Genomic DNA, 24,805 nt, shown 5'->3' on the forward strand with positions numbered 1-24,805 from the left:
AAGTTTAAAATACTAAATTTAATATTTCTTTCGCTCATTAAATATTTCTAAAATAATTTTCAGTAATTTAAATTTATTTACGAAGACTATTATCTGTATTTTACTTACTAACTCTATATTTAATGAAATAATATAATATATTTTAATTTTTAATTTTATAAATTAATAAAATATAGAAACAACAATTTAAATTTGCAATGAGAATAATTTTATTTATACCATAGTAATTTAATCTGTTATTTACGTTCATATAGGTATTTATCTCATTTGTAAAAATATATATATATATTTTTTTTTAATAGTTTGTACAATGTACAATGTTCATGTTTTCAATCGATATAAGTAATACAATACAATTGACGCGTTCTTTATGCACATACACGTGCAATTTTCGCAATCGCGTTGAAACGTATCTTGTAAATGACACTTAAATGCATCAAACGCATTTCTATACCCACAAGCATTACTTAATGCATTCGATTTCGTAATATGTATTCATTCTCGTCTCGACACGCGCTTTACTCGGTAAAGAAGTATGCGAAACGCTAAAAGAATTTGCGCGTACGAAGTTTCTAGCGTCCTACGAATTGTTTTACGTCGACAATGTATACACTAACATTTCTGGCCCGACAAATAAAGACGCTGACGTGCTTTTGCTTTTTAATTAAAGAAAAAGAGCAAGCAGTATCACTGAGAATGCGAAGCAATTGCGAACTTTGATTCAGTTCAAAATGATCAATTATCTGAAATATCTGGTCCTCGCGTTTAAGCCTTAACAAGGTTTACAGTAACAAGCTACGAAATTTTCATCGTCTATTATGCGATATTGGTAATTCTTGTAAGTGGTGAAATCGTTCTCGCGCATTTCGTTCGAGTGATCGTAGATCTTTTTGATTACTGGACGGAAGCTTGGAATTTTGGCAGCCGCGGCTATTTCATCATAGTACGCCCATTGTCGTTCCTTTAGTTTGACGATATGCCTTAACTGTAAACACACAAGCGGTCTTAGTCTTTTCTTTTTCTTTTTTTTTTTTAAATTATCGAATTATAATTAATGCCGATAATTGATTATGGTTATACAATCAATAAATATTAAACATTATACGCATTAATGAAATGTATACCGGAATTCCACTATCAAGCAGAGCTTTCTTCTCCTTCTCGTACTCTTCGTACATTTGTTTGGTCGAAGGTAGTTTGATCTGACCTTCCAAAATACCTAAAATATATTGAGCTTGGAGATGGAACATGGGAAATGGAATTACTATTCCGGGCAATCCCATCACGAATAAATTCGGATAATCCATGTGTATCAGGTGTTTGTAAATCGGCTCGACGTGGTTGTCGTCCGTACGCATCTCAACTTTAGTCGACATAAAGGGATACGTAAATTTATAACCTGAAAACATCGATATTTCGTCGAAATTGCAGTATTGAAAATTGGAACGAGAAGGTCAGGGTCCTACCGAGGGACAAAATTTGGAGTGTTAATAATTTATAGAATGGAAAAAGAAATCTGATAATTAATCAAAAAAAAAAAAAAAAGAAAAGAAAAGAAAAGAAAAAGTAAAGTAATAATATACAGATTATCGTAGATTTTTTTTCAATTCAGGCCTGAAGAGAATTCGACAGGGCCCTGACATCATTCGTTTATGTATAATTTGGGATACCTCGATCACTTATATGTACGAAGGAGATCAAGTCTTTTTACCGGTGCAATATATGAAGTTGTCTACTTCTGCAGTGGAACCATCGCGGAAGATGAATATGTTTCCTTGAATCGATTGGATTCCAGGCCTCTCCTCTACGACGTTCGACATTTGCGAGCCAACACTTTCAGATAGATTGTGGCTTAAATATATCTGTGTGTATGTGTGTGTTTTATTTTTTTTTTTTTTATTTTATTCATATGAAAAAATTCAAAATGTATAATTTTTATGGATGTAATGTAAATAACGTAATATCGAGCAAAGTTTCGTTTACCTTTTCGGCGTATTGAGAGATTTCCATTGCGATATCGATACCAGACCAAGATGCACCCAGAATGCAAACTTTCTTCCTGGCAAACATTTCCGGCACTCTGTACTGATGGCTGTGTATGGATTCCCCAGGAAAACTCTCGATGCCTGGGATGTGTGGAATGTGTCCTACGGTGTAATGACCATTGCACACGACAACGGCGTCGAACGTTCTAGTCGTTTCCACGTTAGTTTCTAAATCCTGATACGTGATCATCCAGATCGTCTGGCCATTTCGTAAAGTTTCTGGCTCTACGTGTTTCACCAATGTGTTCAACTGGAAATAAAATGATAAAATATTAATTGTAACTATTAATTGCTTAATAAGCAAGGTTAAGTTCGAGATTTTACATTTAATTCGAGCTAAATTTTTTTTAAAAATCGTTCCATTACCTTAATATGTGGATACAAATTAAAATGTTTTGCATAATCCCAAAGATACTCTCTAATTATGCTGTGATGAACAAATGACGATCCTTCGTCCTCCTTCATTGGAAAATCGGGTATCTGCATTATTTCTCTTGGAAGATTCGTCCTGTAATACATATATTTCATTAACAAAATTACTCTTAAATGAATGGAGATTAAACGATTATATATTAATATTTATAAAAATATATCAATTATTATTTTAATTTATATTATACCGATTACGTTATCAAACTCGATAAGAGAAACATGCACAACACATTATTTATGACAGAATGATGCTTCCTTTTACATAATGATGTTAGCCTTAATATTAAAACGTTAAAACGTATAAACACATAAATCATTGTGAATGCTTATATGAACTATAACTTTCATACGACATAAAGCATACTATATTATTATGCTATATTATAATAAATTCTGAAATAATTCCTCCTATTCATTAATTATTGAGAGCGATTCCTTCTATTTATTTCCAGAAAAATATATTTGATTAAAGGATTTGTGTGAATAATGATCAAATAAATAAATTGTTATTACTGAGAGAAGATCATTATATCATTTTCTAAATTGACTAAATCACCATTCTATCATCGTAGAATCCGAGTATGATCGTTCCAATATCTTCAAGGTCTTTCGTACGTTTCATAATATTTATTGCTAACCGATACAAAAATATTATCATACATTTCATGAAATATCTAGCTGTTGAAAAATGCTATTTTCTTCCTTTTCTTTTTTTTCTTTTTTTTTTTTCTCTTTTTTTTTTTTTATATAGAAGAACATTTTTACATTACGTATCCACAATGATTTCGATGCAATTTGAACAATGTTAAACGATTTATTTAGATATCGATATAAGCATCGAAATTATTATTATTATTATTATTATTATTATTATTTTTTTTTTATACCGAAACAATTTGCTAAACCGATTGTTTTATTATGTTAAGAAGCGTATCTCATGTCAGCAAAGTTTATCTCGACTGGGTAAAACGCAATTATTCCCATTACATGGTATGGAAATAGAAATGAAACGAAAACCATTGATCATCTTATTCCTTTTTCCGATTCGAATGATTCATTATTATGAAAGCTATTTACTGCCTTTATATTCAATTACGTAACTATTATACGTTATTAATTATTCTTTAATCGTTGGAAATATTTCACTGGATCTATTCAAGTCTTGGATCCAATTTAGATTCCCATATTGGCTTTCCATCACGGCAAAATTCATTAAGAAAATAACTGTCGTAGGGAAGAAAATTTCATTTCATTTCATAAGTTGTTTTGAATAGAAATAGATCAAACAGGAAACACCCTTCTCGATGTTTACCCCAAAAGAAATTTATTATCCGTCTATCGCGGATCATTTTTTTGACACGGTTATTAAATCCTTACATGTTTACACGTACATTTTAATTATATCTTCTGAACGTGAAAAATACATATACCGTTACTTTCAAATGTTGCCCGCAAAGTGAAAGCTTGTCGTTCGCGAGCGAAGATTTTTCCTCGATTCACGTTGTAAACATTACTGGTTTCCCCTAATTATTACCGCGAATAATTTTTTTTCCTTCCCGTCAAAATGTCACGCCATGCCGATTTCGATATTGAAATGCCCAAAGGCGGCAGTATGTCTGTTGGTTGCAGCAATATCGAGAACGATAGTGTCTACGTAGTGATGCATATGAATCACTGAATCACTGTCCCGATCACTGTGTACGCGTAAATACAATCTTTTAACGTGAGCTTGAATGATGAATGATCGTTCCGAATAACAGGAGTGAATGCGGTTCGATCAAGTTTCTAAGATTTTCACTTCATTCGATACACTGATGCGTGTACACACTTTCGTTATTAAAATTATTTTGGATTATTCTCGATTTAATTTAATTTCTTCCTTACATTTAATTTCTTCCTTATATTAAAAATTAATTTAAACGAAGAATAATAAATTTCTTTACAGGTTTTTCTCGGAATATTTTGTTAACTGTAATTATGATATTTAATTAATAATATATATGAAGAGTTAAATCAATTTAAAATTTATTTCTCCAATTAAAATGTTTTGCAACTGTTTTAATTTTTCTTAAATATATTAATATATCAAATATATTAATTTTTCTTAAATATGGTCGATATAAGCTTGAAAATTATTATTCCGAAGAATTGAGAAAACGATGTAAAAGGATATTAAACTACGAGTGAAAAATAGCAAGGATAGAATTTTCAAACTCACCTTAGATTTTTGTACATACTACTGTGAATCGGTAATCCATGTTTATCGACATCAGTTTCGTCAGTATAGATCCAAGTTCCGCCGACTTGATCGGTTTGCTCGAATAATGTAACACTATAAGTATCCAATTTGGCGGTTGTATGGCGAGCAACCACCAATCCAGCGACACCGCCACCAATTATGGCGATTCTTGTTTTACTACTCGGCATATTGCTGACAGGAAGCTCCTTGAAATCTAATGAAATATAAAGAATAGGAAAACTGTAGTACAGTTATTTAAGCTTCGAAGAAATTATCAAATAGTAATAAAATTATTATATATACAGTATGTATTATATACATGTACTTGTGTGTGATGTAATGAACTTCGATAGAACGCATTTAGAATTCTTATCTCGCAAATTTTAATCTTTTTAACTAATGTTATCATTACTGTCAAGAAGTGAAATGATTATGCTCGCATTTAAAATTATCATCAGACTTTTTCAATCTGCTATTGCACGAGCAGATATTACTATGTATATGTCTATGCTTAATTGCTTTTAAATTAAATTGTATATTTTACGACTTAACACCATATCCACGCGTCTCAACTCGATAACATTATTTGTTTACATGTTATGCATCGAATTTTTCATTTTATATTATGGCCTCATACACGTACAATGTATTTTCAAAAACACGTTGAAATTTATTTTTCCAAAAATATTATTATTAATCGTATATTACGAACGTCCGAGATTTTAATTAACCCAATAATAACTCAACTTTATCGTTTAATTTTCAATTTCTTCGTTTTCAATTTTTCTCCTAAAATAATCTAAAGAAATAAACAGATCTAATCGTGTGTCAAATTTATCCTCGATAAATCTGACGCAACAGCTGGTCAAAATAAACGCTGTATGAGAGAAATTATCTCATATTGGCATAAATCCGTGAAAAAAATAAGCAGCAATTTGAAAAATATGAAACAAGTATAATAAGTACGTACATTGAGGAAGAATCGTGTATACACGTCGATGGGCTTCCCGTGTTTCAGGCAGGTAAATAAAATCGAGTCGGTTACTAACTAACTAATACAATATATTCTCGAGGAATAATAAATAAATAAACGAAAACTTGCTTGTCGTCTCGCGTATTATTAAACTAAATAAATTATCTTAATATACTCTTGGTAAGAGTACTACTACGCTTTCCCTTCCCGTTTTCAAGAGAGAGAGAAAGAGAGAAAGAGAAATAGAGAGAGAAAGAGAGAGAGAGAGAGAGAGAGACTTTTGATAAAGAGAAAATAAAAGATTGGGTGCAGCTTCGGGCGCCGCGATTATTGTGCGACGGTGCGACGATAAATCTGTCGAAGGGTATATAGTTGTATAGAGAAAGAGGATGTGAAAAATAAAGACTTGACTTGATGCACCAGGAGGGAACTAATCCACGAAGCTGCTCGTTCAGAAGCTGAATTAAGACTGTCCACCCGAAAGCAAGCCGCTAGATACAAGCGGCGCCGATGGCCACCTTCCCCTCCGATCGTAACCGGCTTACGTAAATGCGGGAAACATTTCTTTCTAGAAGCGAGCGTGCAACTTGTCCAAGTCTCGGGGGAGTTAAATTGAAGGAGATGAGAAAAAAGCAAAGTTGATTCTTTTGAAATTTTTATACCAAATAAAGAGAATATATATATATACATAATTTGGGAATAATTTTATTAGATTATATTAGATCGTTTGATCTTCAAATATATTTATGTAATGAAATGTAAGGATATTGAAAGTGCAAAAGAATGAATACAGGAATGAAGCGAGGAAAATTTTCTTACTTCTTTGATTTTTTATGATTGTTCGAGTCAATCATTCGTTGAAACAATTATTGCATTATCATAGAAAAAGAATTTATTTCCATTTCTGTTTGAAAAATTAGTAAGGAAAATTTGCGATTCTATATTATTAAAACTGAAAAGAAAGTTATCTCATTTATATATTTCTTATTATAACGAAAGATTTTATATCTTATCAAATAAAACTTAATTTTATTAATATAGTATTAAATAGTATATAATGATAGTTGATAAACTGAATGATGTTTTAATGATTCGATTCTTTTTTTAAATCTTTTTTAAATTGTATTATTTGATATGTAAAATGGATTAAACAAAAATCTTATTTTATTTAACGATCTATTTCAGAATATTATTAAAACAATATAGAGATAAATAAGAAATAAATTTCAAAGAAATAGGAAAAATACAATTTTTTATTCATGAATAAAGATGGAATGATAATAATTAATAATATCCAATTTTTCCTCAATCTTTTTTCTTTGATATTTCTTCGTATGCAATAAAATTATATACTTAATTCAACATCAACATTGCAAATTCAAGGACTTATAATTATTCACGGTTAGCTAGTTGTTTAAATTGCAATAAAAACGATTAAATCGTAATTCAAGAAAATATATACATAGAAGTACAACATAAGAAGTTTTTTTTTTTTTACATCCATAACTTTGGTATTACTGGTTTTCTACGGGATTTCTATTCGAAATTTTATGTACATCTTTTAACAATTTCCCATTTTTTCCCAATTTTCAATTTTCTATTCTTCTATTTGAACTCTGTCATAATATGAGATTTGGAGCAAGTTCTTCTGATGAAATCACGACGAGTATAAAATCAGTGTCAGCTTGACACGCGTTTTACGTATATATGTATCCTATGGCACGCGAATCCACATGCTCGTCTAGAAATATACATGCGTGCAAGTGCATCGAAACTTCATGATGATGATTCAAGAGACGACAGAATTTCGTCAACTTCTCGATGAAATATTGAGATTTAGAAATGTTAAAACATTGATTTCTGGTGAAATTATAATAGAGAATTTATATCCTTATATATAAAAATAATGTTATCATAGTTGAAGATTAAATAAAATACATTGAATATTTATTATGTTTATTTAAATAATTAATTAAGTAATATTAAATTTGTAAAGTAAATTTTTTTGTAAAATATATTAAATTTTATATTAATAATCATTTGAAATTTAACTTAATTAAATTTTCTAATAGTTTTTATTAGGAAAGTATACTAACTATAGTTCGTAAGAAAACTATTTGTATTCTTTCGAAATGTAAATAGCAAGCTATCTTTATTCATTCTAACAAAAAAATATCTATTCATATTAATCATGTAATTTATACATAAGGCGTTAAGCAGACACTTCAACTGTATGATGCAAGAAATTCGGTAAATCATTTATTTTCGTTTGAAAAGATATGGTAGTTGTAAATATATAACTTGATAATGTAGAAAGCATTCTTTTTGAAATTTTAAAATTATTATAAGCGTAAAAAGCATTGCTTTCTAAATTTTTAAATTATTAATTATGAATTTATGTATAATTAAAATGTTATTATACATATATTTTGAATTTTTTTTGGATTAATAAAATCTGTTGTTATTAAGAGATAGTATGATGAAATCACAGAAAGTTGTGAAGTCAGTGACCTGTTTGTTAGTAAACGTAAAAATATATATTCAGAATATATACAAGATGACATATATAACGAAAATTCAATACCTTTATATGTTCTGTAAAATATTAATCATTTATATTTTTGACAATTGTTCAAATTATTTTGTGTTTCTATAAAATATATTATATATAAAATATATTATATACTATACTGATATACATATACATTCAAAATTTTTACTTTGAATTATTTGTTATCTAAAAATTAGTCAAATTATTTTGATTGATCATATGCAACAAATATTATAAATAAATTTTATATTATAATAAACTTATAATATTACAATAAATTTTAATAAAACAAATTTAAATTTATTTTTATTTTTTTAATAAATTAAAAATAATTATTTATAATAATTATTTTTTCCAAAAGGAAATTTTTAAATAATCAAAAGACAAATATAAAATTGAATATTATTCAATGTAACTATACAAAATTAAATTTGATAACACGAGTAAAATTATAAAATTCCCTAGATTTTATCCTATTAAAATATTTAATTGAATAATAAAACATGAAAGAGTGTAATAGTAATAAAAGTAATAATATATGATATGATATTATAAATTATATATTTTTAAAATTTAATACATGAAATATATAAGATTTACATTTCATTTTCAAAAATTGGTACTACATGTTTTGACATTGGTCTAAGATGGCGGTATTTTTCAGTGTTAGTGCATGGTGGGAGTATCGCGATCTTTAATTTTTTCGTATTATAGTTGAATTTTGTTGCCAATGAATCATGGAAGCTGGTGCGAGTACCGGTACTCGTACAACGCGATTTATGATGGAGGGTGTCGGAGCTCGAGTCATCCGTGGACCCGAATGGAAATGGGGTAAACAGGTTAGTCAAGAGGTTAACTGATTTTAACGTAGCTTTTATCCAAAATATCATATTATATTTGTAAAAAATGTTATTTTAACGATAACATTCATATTTCTCTGCTTATATTTTTATATAACATACAATACTTTTTTTCGTAACATTGTAAAAAAGCTCATACATGTTTCTTTAAGGTTATTGCATTATATTCGATATTTCATTTAATTTAGTGTTAGCCTAATTTTGCTTATATTTGGTATGTTTTATAATATACGCGTAAATGATATCTTTTAATAAAAAATATTTTATACAATTGTTTTCTACATAAGATTGCATAATTCTTATATTAATATATTGATGAATATTTATGTAACAAATATACATATTTATACATAATTTTTTTAATATAATAGGATGGAGGAGAAGGTCATGTTGGAACTGTCAGAAATTTTGAGTCTCCAGAGGAGGTTGTTGTTGTTTGGGATAATGGTACAGCAGCTAATTATCGTTGTTCCGGTGCATTTGATCTTAGAATCTTAGATTCAGCTCCAACTGGTGTAAAACACGATGGAACAATGTGTGATACATGTAGGCAACAGCCAATTTTTGGAATTCGTTGGAAATGTGCAGAATGTGGGAATTATGACCTATGTTCTATTTGTTATCATGGAGATAAGCATCATCTAAGACATAGATTTTATCGTATAGCAACACCTGGAAGTGAAAGAGTATTATTGGAACCCAGACGTAAAAGTAAAAAGGTACTAATATTTTTATATATTAATTAAATCTTATTATTATCATTATTATTAACCTTATTATTATCATTATTATTATCATATCAGTATGTAATATATATATATATTTTTTTTTTGTAATATTAGATTGCAATTCGTGGTATATTTCCTGGTGCAAGAGTGGTAAGAGGCGTTGATTGGCAGTGGGAAGATCAAGATGGTGGAAATGGCAGAAGAGGTAAAGTTAATGAAATTCAAGATTGGTCTGCAGCCAGTCCACGTTCAGCAGCCTATGTTATTTGGGATAATGGTGCCAAAAATTTGTATCGCGTTGGTTTCGAAGGAATGGTTAGTTCTAAACATAATTAATAAATAATAATATAAATATATGAATAATAAATATATAAATAAAAAACGATTGTTAATATTTCAGGCGGATTTAAAAGTTGTTAATGATGCTAAAGGTCAAACAGTTTATAGAGATCATTTGCCATTATTAGGTGAACAGGGACCAGGTCGTACTGGACCTCATGGATTACAAATTGGAGATCAGGTTATTAAATTATAATTATAATAAATATTGTATGTATTATAATTAATATTATAAATGTATAAAATTTATTTTATATTACAGGTTACTGTTGATTTAGAGTTGGAAATCGTACAGTCGTTACAACACGGTCATGGTGGTTGGACTGACGGTATGTTCGAGTGTCTCGGTACTACGGGAACTGTTGTTGGCATTGACGAGGATCATGATATTGTCGTGTCATATCCAAGCGGTAATCGATGGACTTTTAATCCTGCCGTATTGACAAAAGTACAAATACCAGTACCAGTTACTAGTTCAAGTTCTGATAATCAAACTTTTGCGGTTGGTGATTTGGTGCAGATATGTAACGATATAGAGAAAATAAAACTACTCCAACGTGGTCACGGGGAATGGGCCGAAGCAATGGCACCGGTATGTATTATAAAATTTAAAAATAATCATTTTTGAATATATTTACAGACTTGTTTTTAATAATATTTATATTCCTATAGACTATGGGAAAGATTGGTAGAGTTTTGCAAATATACCACGATGGAGATTTAAAAGTAGAAGTTTGTAGTACATCTTGGACGTACAATCCTCAAGCAGTTACAAAAGTTGCAAGTAGTGATGGTAGTGTACCAGGGAATAGCAGTGGAGGTGCGTAGAAATATCTAATATCGAAATATATTTATTTTATTTCTTTTATTTTTGGAACTTTAAAAAGAATTAATATTTCTGAACATTTTTTTTCCAGAACGTTTATCGGCATTATTGAAAAAATTGTTTGAAACACATGTCTCGGGTGATGTAAACGAAGAACTAGTGAAAACTGCTGCAAATGGTGACGCTGCTAAATGCGAAGAATGTTTAAAAAGACCTGAGGCTGATGTAAATGGTGTATTTGCTGGTCATACCGCCTTACAAGCTGCAAGTCAAAATGGTCATTTAGAAGTTGTTAAAATTCTTCTTCGTTATAAAGCAGATGTTGAAATTGAGGTAAGAACTTTTTTAATACATATATTTGTTCAATACATTATATATTTATAATATATTCGAAATTATTTTTAAAAAAAAGATAATATATATTTGAGGAATGTAACGAAATATATTAAAAGTAAATAATTTTAATGTATTCAGGACAAAGATGGAGACAGAGCCGTGCATTATGCAGCATTTGGAGACGAATCTGGTGTGATGGCATTATTGGCAGGTGCTGGAGCTGATTTGAATTCCAGAAATAAGAGACGTCTGACTGCCCTCCATATCGCGATTAGTAAAGGTCATGCCGGTGTCGTGCGTACATTATTGGAATTAGGATGCCATCCAAGTTTACAGGTAAGTACATTTTCTTCTGTTTTGCACGTGCAACTTTTATATTTCTCTATTGACACAAGCATACTTTAAAATATATATTAAAAGTTGTCTTGATTATTTTTAATACTTTTAATATATATATATATATATATATATATATATATATATATATATTTTTGCGCATTAATTATTTACATTATAATATCATTAAATTTATTATTTCGTATATAAAAATTTTGACGAAATAAATACGTTTTTTAATATTATTAGAGAACTAAAGAAATTCTTTACTTTTAACGCGTTTTTTCTTCTCGTTTTCCTAGTAATTTCGTTGACTCGAAAATATATTCGCAAAAATAAATTTTCTCTGTTTAACGTTTCCAAAACGTTAAACGCATAAAAATATTTGTAGCATAAATACACGTATATACATAAGTGCACGTATCGTCATACTTAGGTCATCATAGTTGAGGGAACAGCTCGTACGGAACGCTCAGCATGGTCATTTAATTTTTTATTCCCCCAGTGGATAATTCCGGCCGACGAGTCTACCGCGAATTTTTCTACCTCGGTTTAATTACTCGACCTGAAATTCGCTTTCCTTCGTTTTTTGGGCTCCGGGTCCGTAAGGTCGGCAGAACGCGCGCGGGCAGAATCACACGTACGAATGTGAATTAGTGTTAATTCACCTTTGTTACATGGGTATCTCCTCATTTGCAGGAGACTTAATTAATTCAGTTATCTGCCTGGAGGAAGCCTCGAATTCCACCTGCGTTACGAGTGTCGCAGGATTGTGTTTGAGAATACGTGTTGCGCATAATCAAGCCCTCTCTCTCTCTCTCTCTCTCTCTCTCTCTCTATATATATATATATATATCCGGTGTCCGGGCAATAGAGTATAACACAGGGAATTCCTATTTTCCTTCGAAACAATTCGAACCTGAAGACAACTGGGAGCGTTTTCTGCTGATAAACAACACTTACGTGCCCCGCATACGCTCCCAGAGATCGACTTCCTTTTTTGTCTCGCTTCTTCTCGAGGATAATACGACGTCTCCTCTTTTTTCATCTCGAGAGGCGTAACGAAATATTTTTAACTTGTTTAAAATCGAAGAAAGGAAGAAGAAAAGTATACGATCGATTCTAGACGAAATTTTCGAGACAACGATCTCGAGCTATCGATCTTAATTCAATCTTCATCGTTATTTTTCAGTCTATCAAAATTCCTCGAGTTTCCACCTTCTATTCGATTTTCCAATTTTCCTCTTATCTTAATCCTCTCTCGAGATCTTGTCACGAATCTAAATCTACGCCTGAGTCTAATAACCAAAACCTCGTGTCTTGCCAGGATTCAACGAGATTTTGCTTAGAACTAATCTCGAACTTGCTCAGAACTTCAACCTATTTTCGCATACCTATATGTGAGTTGAATTTACATTCCTGAGCTCCGCCGTGAGCAGATTCTTGTACAAATCTACTCCCGTGTGTAAAGTTGCTTCTTCGAGCGAGTGATTAATGCGAGCTTACACGACGATGCGTGTTTCAAACATCTTTTATCCCTATTAATTTATCGAGTTGTTCAATGTCTCAACGTCAAAAAATTATTTTAATCATTTTAACCAGAATATATCATGCACGTTTGAATTATAAAGAACACTCTTAGAAGTTGAGTCGTTGAGCGAGCGAAATTTGGCGAAGGTATTCATATAAATTCGGAGCATATTCGAAATATACTTTATATAAAACGCGAGCAATTACAATAAATTATCGCAAAGCCTTCTTCCGTTCGCTCTTTCGAACGTAGTAGGAAAGTAATTAAGAAAGTTGGGTAACGCGTTCCACTCATTTTCATAATCACCGCGCGAAATGGTATAAATTAACAGTAAACGTAAATCAGCGATGCATTTAAGGGAGCCAGGTTGCTCGGTGGTCAGTTTATCCCATACCATCTTCGCAATAATACCAAACTTTATATTAGATACATTTCTCTGGGAAGAAAACATTTTTTTTTAAAGCTGTCGTTAATTCTTTTTTTTTTTTTATTAGGGGATACAGGCCGTTTCTTAACTTTTCTTAACTTTTTTAGATTTTCTTTTTTTTTTTTACGTCGACATTTATCGTTCGCCATTGCACTCGAAGTTTCGAGCGAGATTTATAAATTAATGGAATGCAGTGAAGACGCGAATTTATTTTTTGACATTTATCGTTCGCCATTGCACTCGAAGTTTCGAGCGAGATTTATAAATTAATGGAATGCAGTGAAGACGCGAATTTATTTTTTTCTTACTTGGAGTTTACGCTCGCAGTTGGATTCTTAACAATTTTAAAATTGTTACGAGTGGAAAAAATTCCTTTAAAAAAATATCTCTATCGATACACAACAGAGTCTATCGGGTTGTGATTGGTATTTTCACGACAAGTAAATCTTCAGTTATTGTACTCCTCACAGTGGAGTAAAATGCACTTTTTTTTTTCCCACGAAGAAACGAAATTTGCTTCGATCACGTACGTGGAAGGAGGAAGAAAGTCCGCCTTTGTGCGGGCACGTGCGCGAAATTCCAAAAAGTCGTCTTTGATTGTGTTGGAACGTAGTCTGGAAAAGAGAGACCTCGAGAGTTGATCGAAAAATCGAGCGTGTTCGCGAATTTTTCTTCGCGAATATTTATTTTTAATTAGAAAAAGAAAAAGAAGAAAAATTTCTTCTGCTTAACTATCCACGTAACCTCCAACTTATAAATTATTCCTCGAATCTTAACTCGATGAATCTCGGGAGCTCTCTCTTACCGACTATTAATAATATTTTCATTCGTCCACGAATCGTTTCAATCGTTACACTAATCGAAACACGAACGATCGTGTCGGCAATCGCGGAGAGGAGGGGGAGTCGTAAATAATTCACCCTCAAAGGCGTGCAAATTCTGATCAATGACGATTAATCGTCTGTCCATATACGGTACCACGGTTCTGCAGCGGTGGTACAACTGGACAACTCAATCTCGATATGTTTCAACCGACGCCAATTTGTTTTACGAGCTACAACCGCTCCACACCTGCGTGTACCATAATCGAGGCTGTGATCCGTGTACGGATCGATCGCTTATCTCTTATCCCTCTCGCTCCTTCAACAGGATCGTTGCGTATATAATTCGCGATAAGAAAAGAAAAATAAAAAAAAGAAAAACTTTTGCAAAATTTACTCCTCTTCCTCCATCCATGTCTCTTCACCATTAGATCCCTCTTCACGAGGAAGAAGTTGAGGAGAACAAATCCTGGCGCGTATAGAATGGATAGATAGATTCGTTCTTCTTCGTATTCGGTCAACCGCGTGATCGGCGCCGAGCAAAGGGGCTGCGGGGGGAGGAGGGGCGAGGTAAGAACGAGACACCCGGTAGCCCTTTGCTCCGTCGTGCGAATAATGCATTCAGTCGAGACTTTGCACCGCCGCGACATCTTCTATCCGAGAAAATGGTTCGCAATTTCGACACGAGGGGGAGAGGATAGAGGATAGAGAGTTAAAGCAGGAAGGTTGGAGGAGGATGCGCTTATAGCCCGTATGGCCCCTATTACAAATCCAATACCCACCTAGCGCGATGGTATACGCTTTTTCTCTCTCCCCTCCCTTCCCTCTTTTTCCTCCTCCTCAGTAGTCCTCTTCTCTCCCCTGTTTTCTTTCCCCGCCCAATCTATCCGAGGGGTAAGGGCCAGATCCTCCTCCGTCTTGGCGCGATGCTGCTATAAAACATATTCGCTGACAGCGACAATATTCCCCCTAGGTGCAGAGTCGACAGAAGCAACGCTGTTCGATTCTGTTGCCACCAGTCTTAGGAAGGAAATGCGGCCCACCGAGATGGGAGTAATATAGGTTTCTGATCGGTCGAAAGGTTTATGCCAAATAGATGGATGATTCAACCGTGGCTATTCGAGTCAGGTGTCACATTCGATGATGATTCGGTTCACATCTTTCGCGAATTTTAATTCTTTGGAAATTTGGAAACGGAATAATTTATTTTTCTCGTTAATCGAGATTTAATCTCATTTCGCAGAAACACGAGAACGTGTTCTCTTTCTGTAATGATAGAAGAACCGCTAGTTCGCTTCGTTCAATTTTATTCGCGATTATTTTAGTTATGTACGGTAACCGGTAGATGTAGCCAACTTCGTATTATACGATATTATACGGTAGGGTAAAGTAGAGAGTATTGCGGTTGGTCGGGCAAAGGACGGGCTCGCTGATTAGGAAACGAGCGTGCTTCAAAAACATATCTCTGCTGACGATATTTCATCTCGGGAAAGACTCGACAATGGAACCATCTGTGGGTAAACGCGGGAAGAAAATTGGTTCTTGGATCTATTAGCCGCGTAAAATGTTATCTCTTAAAGCTCGTTTTACGACGAGGCTGGGCCAAATAAAGCATCGTCACCAATTTACCTTAAATACGAATTTGTATTCCCTTCGAATCGTCGTTTCTTTTCTTTTCGTTATTGCAATTTGTCGTTGCTTTCGCGGGGACTCGTTCCCTTTTTACCAATCAATTTTGTCTCATTAATTTCTACTTGAATAATTGAATAGAATTCCTCTCCTCAAAAGTATCTAGCAAATATCTACTCTACGTGGAATATTATAGAAAATAGAATAGAAACTTGAAATTTTGGAAAATTATTACGTTGTTGAGACGAGAGAAGCTCGTCGTATATATTTCGTCACGACTCGTTTTAAACTTCACGAGGGGATAGTTCTTGCCTCTCTGAAATATATGTTTACACGTGAAGCGCGTTCCTTGAGTTAACGCGCACCATGCATACGAAATGGAACCCCGCCCTACAATCTTTATCCCGCCGCTATTAAGCATAATGCTCATCCGAGAAAAGCGCTGCTCGGATTCCGAGGTGTTAGACCGTCCCTTTTAAGGGAAGCTGGGGATATACGGAGGGACCACGTCTCGTCCACGTGGCACGTTCTCAATATGCATCGCGGCGCCACCTTCTTTCGTAGAAGAACCCGTTTCCTCGGTGGGGCGAGAAGGGGAGGAATAGACTTTGCGCCCTTTCAGCCGATCTCTTGGACAGAACGTTTTATATAAATACTTGAATAGATTCCTTCGCGTAAACAGATTTAACACTTTACTTTTAAAGAAGAATCTGCGTCAAACAAAGTATTCCTTCTCGTTCTTTGTGTATACTTGAAGAAAGAGTGGGGAAATCTCCTTTAAGTTCTTTCAACTTTAAGTTCGATTCTTCGTATTGGGTATACTTTCTCGAAATCTTTCGTTTCGAGAATTTTTATCAAGTTAATCAATAAATGAGCTGAATTTTTTCCGAAGGAAAATCAAAAGTGAATTGGAAAGTATTTTTTTTTTTTTTTTGCAAACAATTGAATTTCTCGAAATGATTGATATTTATTTCCCCTCTCGCTCGATCCACGCTTTGCAATCCTTAGATCGATAGATCGGATGAAACGAGGTAAAAGTTATATTCGGTGATGTACGGATGCGTGACGAGACGAAATAAATAAAAGTTAAAAGTTGCTCGATCGAGCAATTCCACCACTCGAAATTCCCCCAACCCCCCCCGATCGTATCGCTCCGTGCTCCAACCTTTCTTGTTTCCGCCCGGCTCAAAAGGAATTTTATTCGATATACGGTTTGAAAAATGAACACATCGAGCGAATATATATATATATATATATATATATATATATTCACATACACTCGAATCTATAAAAATGTTCCAGGATAACAGAGTTAACGGTTATTTCCATCTCAAACACGAGAAATGGACGAGAAAGGAGAATTTCTCGGGCATCGTTCCCGTTTATCCTATCCGGGATAAATTGATTGAGCGAGGCGAATTCATTTATAATCCATTTTTTAATCCACGAAAAAAAGGAAGGAAAAGGCTCGTTTTCGGCTCACGAGACGAAAATTGGAAGGAAGGAGGAGAAAAGAAAGAAAGGAAGGAAAAGAAAAAAGGGGGGGAGGGAAAAAAAGAGAAATAGTTGATCTCGTTATCGGAGGAAATTTCAAATTGGCCCGAAGCCGGCTCGGCCTTTAACTCCGCGCAAACGACTTTAATACACGTATAGACGCAACACGCTAGTTATTCCACCGTTGGCCGTTGGAATTTTTGCTAGCCTAGGAATTTAAGTTGCGGCCGTGTGCGGAAGTTGGTTCGATATAAAGGGCCGCGACAAGAGGTTATGCCGGATATACTGGTGTGTGCGTTCGTACGTGTACGTGTGAGGGGATGCGCGCACACAATGTCGGAGGAGGGGGGAGGGGAGGAGGGCTTGAAATGTCGGCAAAAGAGGCATCGTAAAACGGGCAGGGTATTACGTTGTTAGCGGCGGGGGAGTAGACGAGCTACACGTTGATTATTTTTACAGTTACGGTCTGTGCTCCATGGTCTAGACCAGTGGTTAGTGTGCCAGTCATCTTTTGTACCGTGCTCCGGGAACACTTGAAAGCGTTTCCTCTCCCTCCCTTTACATTTGAATATGATAGAGATAGAAACGTCGTTTGTTGTAGTTTCGTTGAATTAATGATTTTTTTTTTCTTTCTTTTTTCTTTTTTTTTTTTCGTGGATGAATCGTGTAAGTTTTCCTTTTATTTTTTTTTTCGTTTCTTTTCCATTACGTTGTTTCGATTCGAAGGTAGAGAGTATGGTATAGAGATGATATATAGATTTGGATAAAATTGCTCGTGGAAGATTGGAAAATTTCGAAAAGGAAATTTTTCTTTTCGTAGTTATAAATTTGAAATGCTCGAATTATATCGTGGAAATTTAAATTTTCAGAGATTTAGAAGATGGGTTGCAAGTTTCGCAAGCTTGGTATCAACCGTTTCTGAAAACGGAAGTAATCAGAGCGTAACTTCCAAATTAACTTTTCGGTTTGAAACCACCTCCCCTTAAATAAATTCAACAAGCAGCTCTAAATACGTATCGATATAATGCGCGTTTTTGCAAGGAAAACTATTACTATTCAACTTTTTTGGATAAATTTTTTTTTTTAAAATCGATTTCGTAATTTTTTTCCCGAACAATAACCTTCCCCTATCGAAAAATATTTTTTACAACTCGACGATGAATTTTTATCTAGAATTCTTTCGGAATCTTTTTCCAGGATAGCCTGGAAAATTCTATCGTGGTCGTGTTGATAGGAGAAAAGATAAGGAAAAGCTGGGAGTCGTGTTTCGACTCGTCCTCGCTCATCCTTGTTTCCTAAGATGGGGTATATAATAAAACAGCGTTGGAAAGTGTTTATCGAAAGCTGGAATAACGAGATGGTCGAGGTAGGGAGGAGAGAAGCAACGTTACGAACTTACACCGGGCATTAGGAGCTCTTCGGGAACAAGAAACAGCAACAAACTCTTAGTCGACGGTGGTTGTTGTACTCAAGTACTTAGAGGGAGGGGATTCCTTTGTGGAATGGCGACCGTGCAAGTGACGGGCTGGTGCACTCAATCCCCGAAAACTTGAGTGTGTTTATACTGGCCCTGGGAATTTCTCTCGAAATCCTCCGCACACACAGTGCCATCGCACACCTTCCCAATATGAATCTTCTTTATAGATTGGAACCTTATCTCTCGATCGTTGTTTCTCGAATCTTTCTCTTTATCTTTATCCTCTCTCTCTCTCTCTCTCTCTCTCTCTCTCTCTCTCTCTCTCTCTCTCTCTCTCTCTCTCTCTCTCTCTCCTATTCGTTCGAGACTCAATTTCAAATTTCATTATTCTAAAAATTTCACTCCTTCTTCTTCTTCTTCTTCTTCTTTTTCTTTTCTCTTTCTCTCCTATTCGTTCGAGACTTAATTTCAAATTTCATTACTCGAAAAATTTCACTCCTCTTTCTTCTTCTTCTTTTCTTTCTCTCCTATTCGTTGGAGATTCAATTTCAAATTTCATTACTCGAAAAATTTCACTCCTTTTTCTTCTTCTTCTTCTTTTCTCTCTTTCTCTCCTATTCGTTCGAGATTCAATTTCAAATTTCATTACTCGAAAAATTTCACTCCTTCTTCTTCTTCTTCTTTTCTCTCTCTCCTATTCGTTGGAGACTCAATTTCAAATTTCATTACTCGAAAAATTTCACTTCTTTTTCTTCTTCTTCTTCTTCTTCTTTTCTCTTTCTCTCCTATTCGTTCGAGACTCAATTTCAAATTTCATTATTTGAAAAATTTTACTCGTTCTTCTTCTTCTTTTCTCTCTTTCTCTCTCTCTTTCTCTCTCTTTCTCTTTCTCTCTTCTATTCGTTCGAGACTCAATTTCAATTTTCATTACTCGAAAAATTTCATTTCTTCTTCTTCTTCTTCTTCTTTTTCTTTTTTCCTTTTTTTTTCTTCTTGCATAAAACGCAATGCTCGATATCAAGTACCGAAAGATAATACGTCACGAGGGCTTTATCGCGTCGAGACGTATTCGGTTATGGACACGAAAGGATTAATGGCGATCGATATTCACGTCCAATATCGTAAAATCATAAAGTTCGTAGAAATCGTAGAATCCATTTTACGATCCCTCGTTTCCTTCTACCTCTCGCGTCGTATCTCGCATCCTCCTCCTCCTCCTCCTCCTGCCTGTACACGAGCGAATTTGTATTTTGCACGTGCTCGCACGATCCTCCTCTATTGTTCCGCATTAACATAGCCTGATGCGAACTCAACGAAGTCTCGAAAGTTAGAGCGTAAATTTTAGTTGATACCCGCGTTGGATGCACCATGGCGACGTGTTATCGATGGCGCGAAATAAGGGCTGGCAACTTTCGTAATAAAATTTCCTTTAATACGAGGGGGCGGATCGTGGAGGGAATTCTCGATTCGTGGGGGAGGGGAGGGGAATCGATGGTAAAAAAAAAAAAAAAGAAAAAAGAAAAAAGAGAAAGAGAAAAAAAAAATAGCGACGCCGTAGATGTTTTCTCCTACGTGATTTAATCCGACTATGCGCACGTGTCCGGTTATTTATGAACAATGAGCGAGTTGTTGTCGGCCGTTATTGGTTTAGAGATTACAGGGGAATGCAGCGCAAACTGTTTTGTCGGAAAACGTCAATAGCCGTTTCTTGTTGCATCGGTGTTGAGGGAATCATATCAATTCATCCCTTCGGGATGGACGTTTGTCCGTAATGCATGCACCAACACCGTTACAACATGGTGCGTCTACTATCCAATATTGCCTTCTGCTATTTGCCTTCTAACTGAAATTGTTCCATATACACGGATGGAAATGAATTCTCGCGAAACGTTTGAGAATTTTTGTTATTTCTTTTTTTTGAATATATCGAAATGCACATCTCTCCTTTCTTTCTCTATGGAAAGAATCGTAGATCAACTTCGCCTCGACGAATGATTCGCACAAGAAAACTCCACTACGGGAAATTACACTCGGTAAATTTAATTCGATACGAAAGAGGAAAAAGGTAAAGATGGAAACGGCATGTTGAAAATGTACAAGTACTCCAGTTTATAAAACGTGCACTCCTCGGATATGTTCGAGACATATCTTACACCAGCCTGGATTTAACGTACGCGTGTGCGTGTGCGTGTAAAAGCGCGCAGGGGAAGGGGGGAAAGTTCGAAAGAGATATCATTCACAGGGGCAAACGAGCTTTTATCCCTCTTTATGAAACTCGAGGGTAACGGTGACTGCTCGTCACTTGCAGTTACCGCCGATACTTTTCCCATTCTTCCATCGAATCTGAGACAAACGTCGACCTTATATTGTGTGTATATATATATATGTATGTGTGTGTGTGCGTGTATGTTTATGTTGTACGAAACCGAGTCTTTTGTACGAGAACGAGTAGTCGCGTTTGATGGCCGGTGTTTTACGCTTCACTGACCGGCCAAGTGCTTTTACTCGCGTTTTGCTCGCTACTTTGTCTCGCCAGTTTGCTAAAATTGCACGTTATAACTGTTGAAATTTCGGGCGAAAGGTATTTATATGTTTTTTTTTTTTTTGCCTTGCCTTGCCGCGCTGTAATGATGAGAGATCGTGTGCCGAGATAATCGTGCACGGTATCATAAAGGCAGGCTGGAATGGCGTAGCGTGGATCCGGTGGATGAGCGTGGCGTGTTTACATTCAGATTTTTATTGCTCCACGTTTTGCGAACATAGTGGCGTGTAATTTTTAAAACGACGTTGGGGGAATTATGAGCTTTAGCCGGGATCGCTCGAGTTACTTGGATATTACTAGCTATTTCAGATTGCGTTGCATTGGTGGTAGAAGTTTTATCGCTCGAGGAGATTTCACGAGTTGTTCGAAATAATTATCAAGGAGAAGGAGAATGATGGAACAATTGACAACAATTATTTTTTTCTTAGGGATGAAAACGAGAATTATATCGATTTTGTTTCGTCATTGGAGATCGTATTCATTTACCGTTCTATGAATAATTAGAAAGAGCGAATAAAAAAAAGAAAAGGAGAAACTTTAGTTAAAAAAACTTTAGTTCTTCTTTAGTGATAAGGACGATTAAAATATTTAAATTTGAGGGGTACGTATTTCCTTCAACTTTTTCTTCAAATCTTTTTCCTAACTTTCGCATTTTTTCAAGGATTAGCACGGACTTACCTAGTTCCTAGGGAATTTTACATTTTGCCAACTTTCGAATCTCGGTGAGAATTTGCGATAATAGTGGTTGGAAGAGCTTGCACCTACAAAATAGCATTGCAAAGCACTCTTCTTTTCTTCTTTTCCAGTTAAATTTTTGGTTCATGTGTAAGTGTAGAATTCCTCGAGTTTCCAGCGGTCCATTGATCACGCGGAACACGCGGAAGATTCATAGGAATCGCGGGCCAACTTTGAGACTTGTGATTCCCTTGTCATTTGTTAAACCGAGATGGAAGTTCCCCGTGGAGAGATATCGTTTCATATTTTATCCGTCGTTTTCGGAAAAATTGTTCTACACGGGACGCAAAAGGGAATATAAAGAGGAAAGAGATCGGCGCGAATTTCAAATTCGAGGATTTAGGGAACGAAGAAGTCGCGATGTAAAAGTAACGAGCAGGAGTAGGAAAATTGATGAACGAAATTAACGATAACGACAAGTCTCTCCCTTTCCATTCTTATCGGATTGATTTCCCGAATAAAAGAGAAATGAATCTTCGAAAAAATTGCAAAGAATCGTAATAACATTTCCAATATGTATTGAAAAAATATTCTTTCCACGAAACCATTCACAAATAGTTCTCCGATAATTTACCAACAATTTCTCTTTCTAAATTCATCTTAATCCTGAAACAAAAATTCATAAATCAAATAATCTGTATTCTATATATTTTTCCTTCGTCTCCCATCGTATATATTCGTACGTATATACTACATTCGCTCTCGATCCAACATCGTCTACTTTTTTACAGGCCGTATTATCTCCCTAAACGGGAACTCTGGATAATTTTAAAAGTTTTCTCGTATCGGTCCCATGGTGACGCCCTGGGCGCTTTCCACGGGGAGCCAGAGATAAAAGCATGGCGGAGCGAAAAGTGGTCGTCAAAAGAAAGGGAGATGTCCTGGCTTTTCGAAAAGGCGGAACAGAAGGGTGGATCATCTTTCTACGAGCTTTTTTTCTTTTCCCAACCGTGTATCGCGATCAAATATCTTGAAAAATAGAAATTATAGATCTGGCTGGATCCTCTGATCCGAAGTAGAAATCTTTCGTTAATTCGTTAATTATATACTTGATACTTAATTTATACTTGCTACTGTTTGCGAGAAGATTCCCGATCGATCGATCGAATTTTGGGAAAAAATTGACCGAAAAGTTGAGGGTAATTTTTTTCCCTTCGCTCTTTCCTCTTTTTGAACATCTATCATCATACATTACGTTTTCAACAACGCTTTTCTTCTTCATTTACCCTCTTACTCTCTTCCAATTATTCCAACAGCTTAGCAAAAAATAAGAGCCACTCGTGCAATTGAAACAGAGAGAGGTTTGTCGAGAGCGACAAAGCTTTACGATTTGAATAAGAGACAACGAAAGTCGGTGAAAAATAATCCAAAGTATTCGCTGGATTCATTCCTCCTCCTCCTCCTCCTCCTGTTTGCGAGGGAGAGGGGCGGATAGGAACTGGTGAAGCGAGGGGATAGAGGAAGCGGCATAAAAAGGGTATTGTGCGCACAGGTGTGTACAAGTGGATACGCGTTATTTTGTCAGCAACGTCGTTCGTATTAGCATGCTCGTTATAACCTACCCTTTCTTTATTTCGTTCACTTTTATCCTCTATCGAGCAGCCATGTATCCACAAGGATTGTAATTATCCGTTCTTCTATCAATTTTCTTCTCTGTTTTCCTACCTTTACGCTTTTCGTATTAAACGTAATAAATTATTTCACTCTCTACCTATCTCGGTTAATGTTCCTTTTTTTCTTTTTTTTAAAACTCGATATTTCATCGGATCGGCTCGATAAAGAATATCGAGTGAGATGGCCGATATTGGCTTTAAATGATTTATTTATTTGTCTTTTTTTTTTTCTTCTTCTACCTGCACCCTTTATTAACGCTGCGCCTAATTTTAACTGATAATATTGCTTTTTTTCGATTCCCCATGTTTTTTGGGATTATTTTTCGGTCATTTTTCTCCCTTTTTGCAAAATTTATTTTATCATTTTATTTTAAAAAAATAATGAATTCTCAAGACAGGAGGCTCGTTGATAATAAAGAAGGAGGGAAATTTGACAATTAGATCGTCTAATATAACAGATTATCAATCTCGTTCGAAAATTGGAGTGAAATGATTATTTGCTCGATTCGGAAATCGAGAAACGAGGAATTTCAATGATTCGGTTGCACAACGATTTACAATGTGCGATATTCGTCGTGTATGTATATATTCTATTTTGAAATGTAGCAGCATATATATATATATCTAGTTTGAAGCGTAGCAGCGATCGGTCTTCGTGTTGCGTCAGTGTTAACGATTCGATCAAAGTTTGGCATAATGGAAAAATCCGGTAAAAGGGGGGTGCGCGCAAATGGCGAGAAGTTGGCTGGCTGCCTCGAAACGGCGCGTAACACGCCGGCGACATTCCTCGTTTTCTTTCAGAAAATTTAAAATTCCCGGTAATCCGCCGGGAAATTTTCCCGCGCCCAGGTCGGGATATACACCCCGCTTTTATCGGGGCCCCTGTCAACCGAACGAGACCACGGGAAACGTATTAAAATGCATGGCCTGT

At 34.8% G+C, this 24,805-nt stretch overlaps 2 protein-coding genes across 2 annotated transcripts in view; one reads left to right on the plus strand and one right to left on the minus strand.

The window, feature by feature from the left end:
* Positions 1 to 191: 191 nt before the first annotated feature.
* Positions 192 to 6,114, minus strand: LOC122710755 (flavin-containing monooxygenase FMO GS-OX-like 4). Its single transcript, XM_043928806.1, has 7 exons — positions 5,687 to 6,114; positions 4,696 to 4,930; positions 2,412 to 2,553; positions 1,984 to 2,295; positions 1,712 to 1,862; positions 1,125 to 1,399; positions 192 to 985 (listed from the first exon to the last, which is right to left on the minus strand). Exons 2-7 carry the CDS (start codon positions 4,902 to 4,904, stop codon positions 773 to 775), a joined length of 1,302 nt encoding a protein of 433 aa, XP_043784741.1. The 5' UTR covers positions 4,905 to 4,930; positions 5,687 to 6,114; the 3' UTR covers positions 192 to 772.
* Positions 6,115 to 8,924: 2,810 nt separating this feature from the next.
* LOC122710696 (E3 ubiquitin-protein ligase MIB1) overlaps positions 8,925 to 24,805 on the plus strand; it is a 571,840-nt gene continuing 555,959 nt past the window's right edge. Inside the window, exons 1-8 of the mRNA XM_043928716.1 lie at positions 8,925 to 9,079; positions 9,472 to 9,819; positions 9,943 to 10,143; positions 10,229 to 10,348; positions 10,430 to 10,759; positions 10,840 to 10,987; positions 11,085 to 11,326; positions 11,468 to 11,665. Of these exons, the coding sequence (XP_043784651.1) occupies positions 8,978 to 9,079; positions 9,472 to 9,819; positions 9,943 to 10,143; positions 10,229 to 10,348; positions 10,430 to 10,759; positions 10,840 to 10,987; positions 11,085 to 11,326; positions 11,468 to 11,665 (1,689 nt within the window). The 5' untranslated portion in view covers positions 8,925 to 8,977. The remainder of the gene's footprint in view (positions 9,080 to 9,471; positions 9,820 to 9,942; positions 10,144 to 10,228; positions 10,349 to 10,429; positions 10,760 to 10,839; positions 10,988 to 11,084; positions 11,327 to 11,467; positions 11,666 to 24,805) is intronic.

The sequence above is a fragment of the Apis laboriosa genome, unplaced genomic scaffold, assembly GCF_014066325.1.
Source record: "Apis laboriosa isolate Shangri-la unplaced genomic scaffold, ASM1406632v1 scaffold10_cov145, whole genome shotgun sequence".
Lineage (NCBI taxonomy): Eukaryota > Metazoa > Arthropoda > Insecta > Hymenoptera > Apidae > Apis > Apis laboriosa.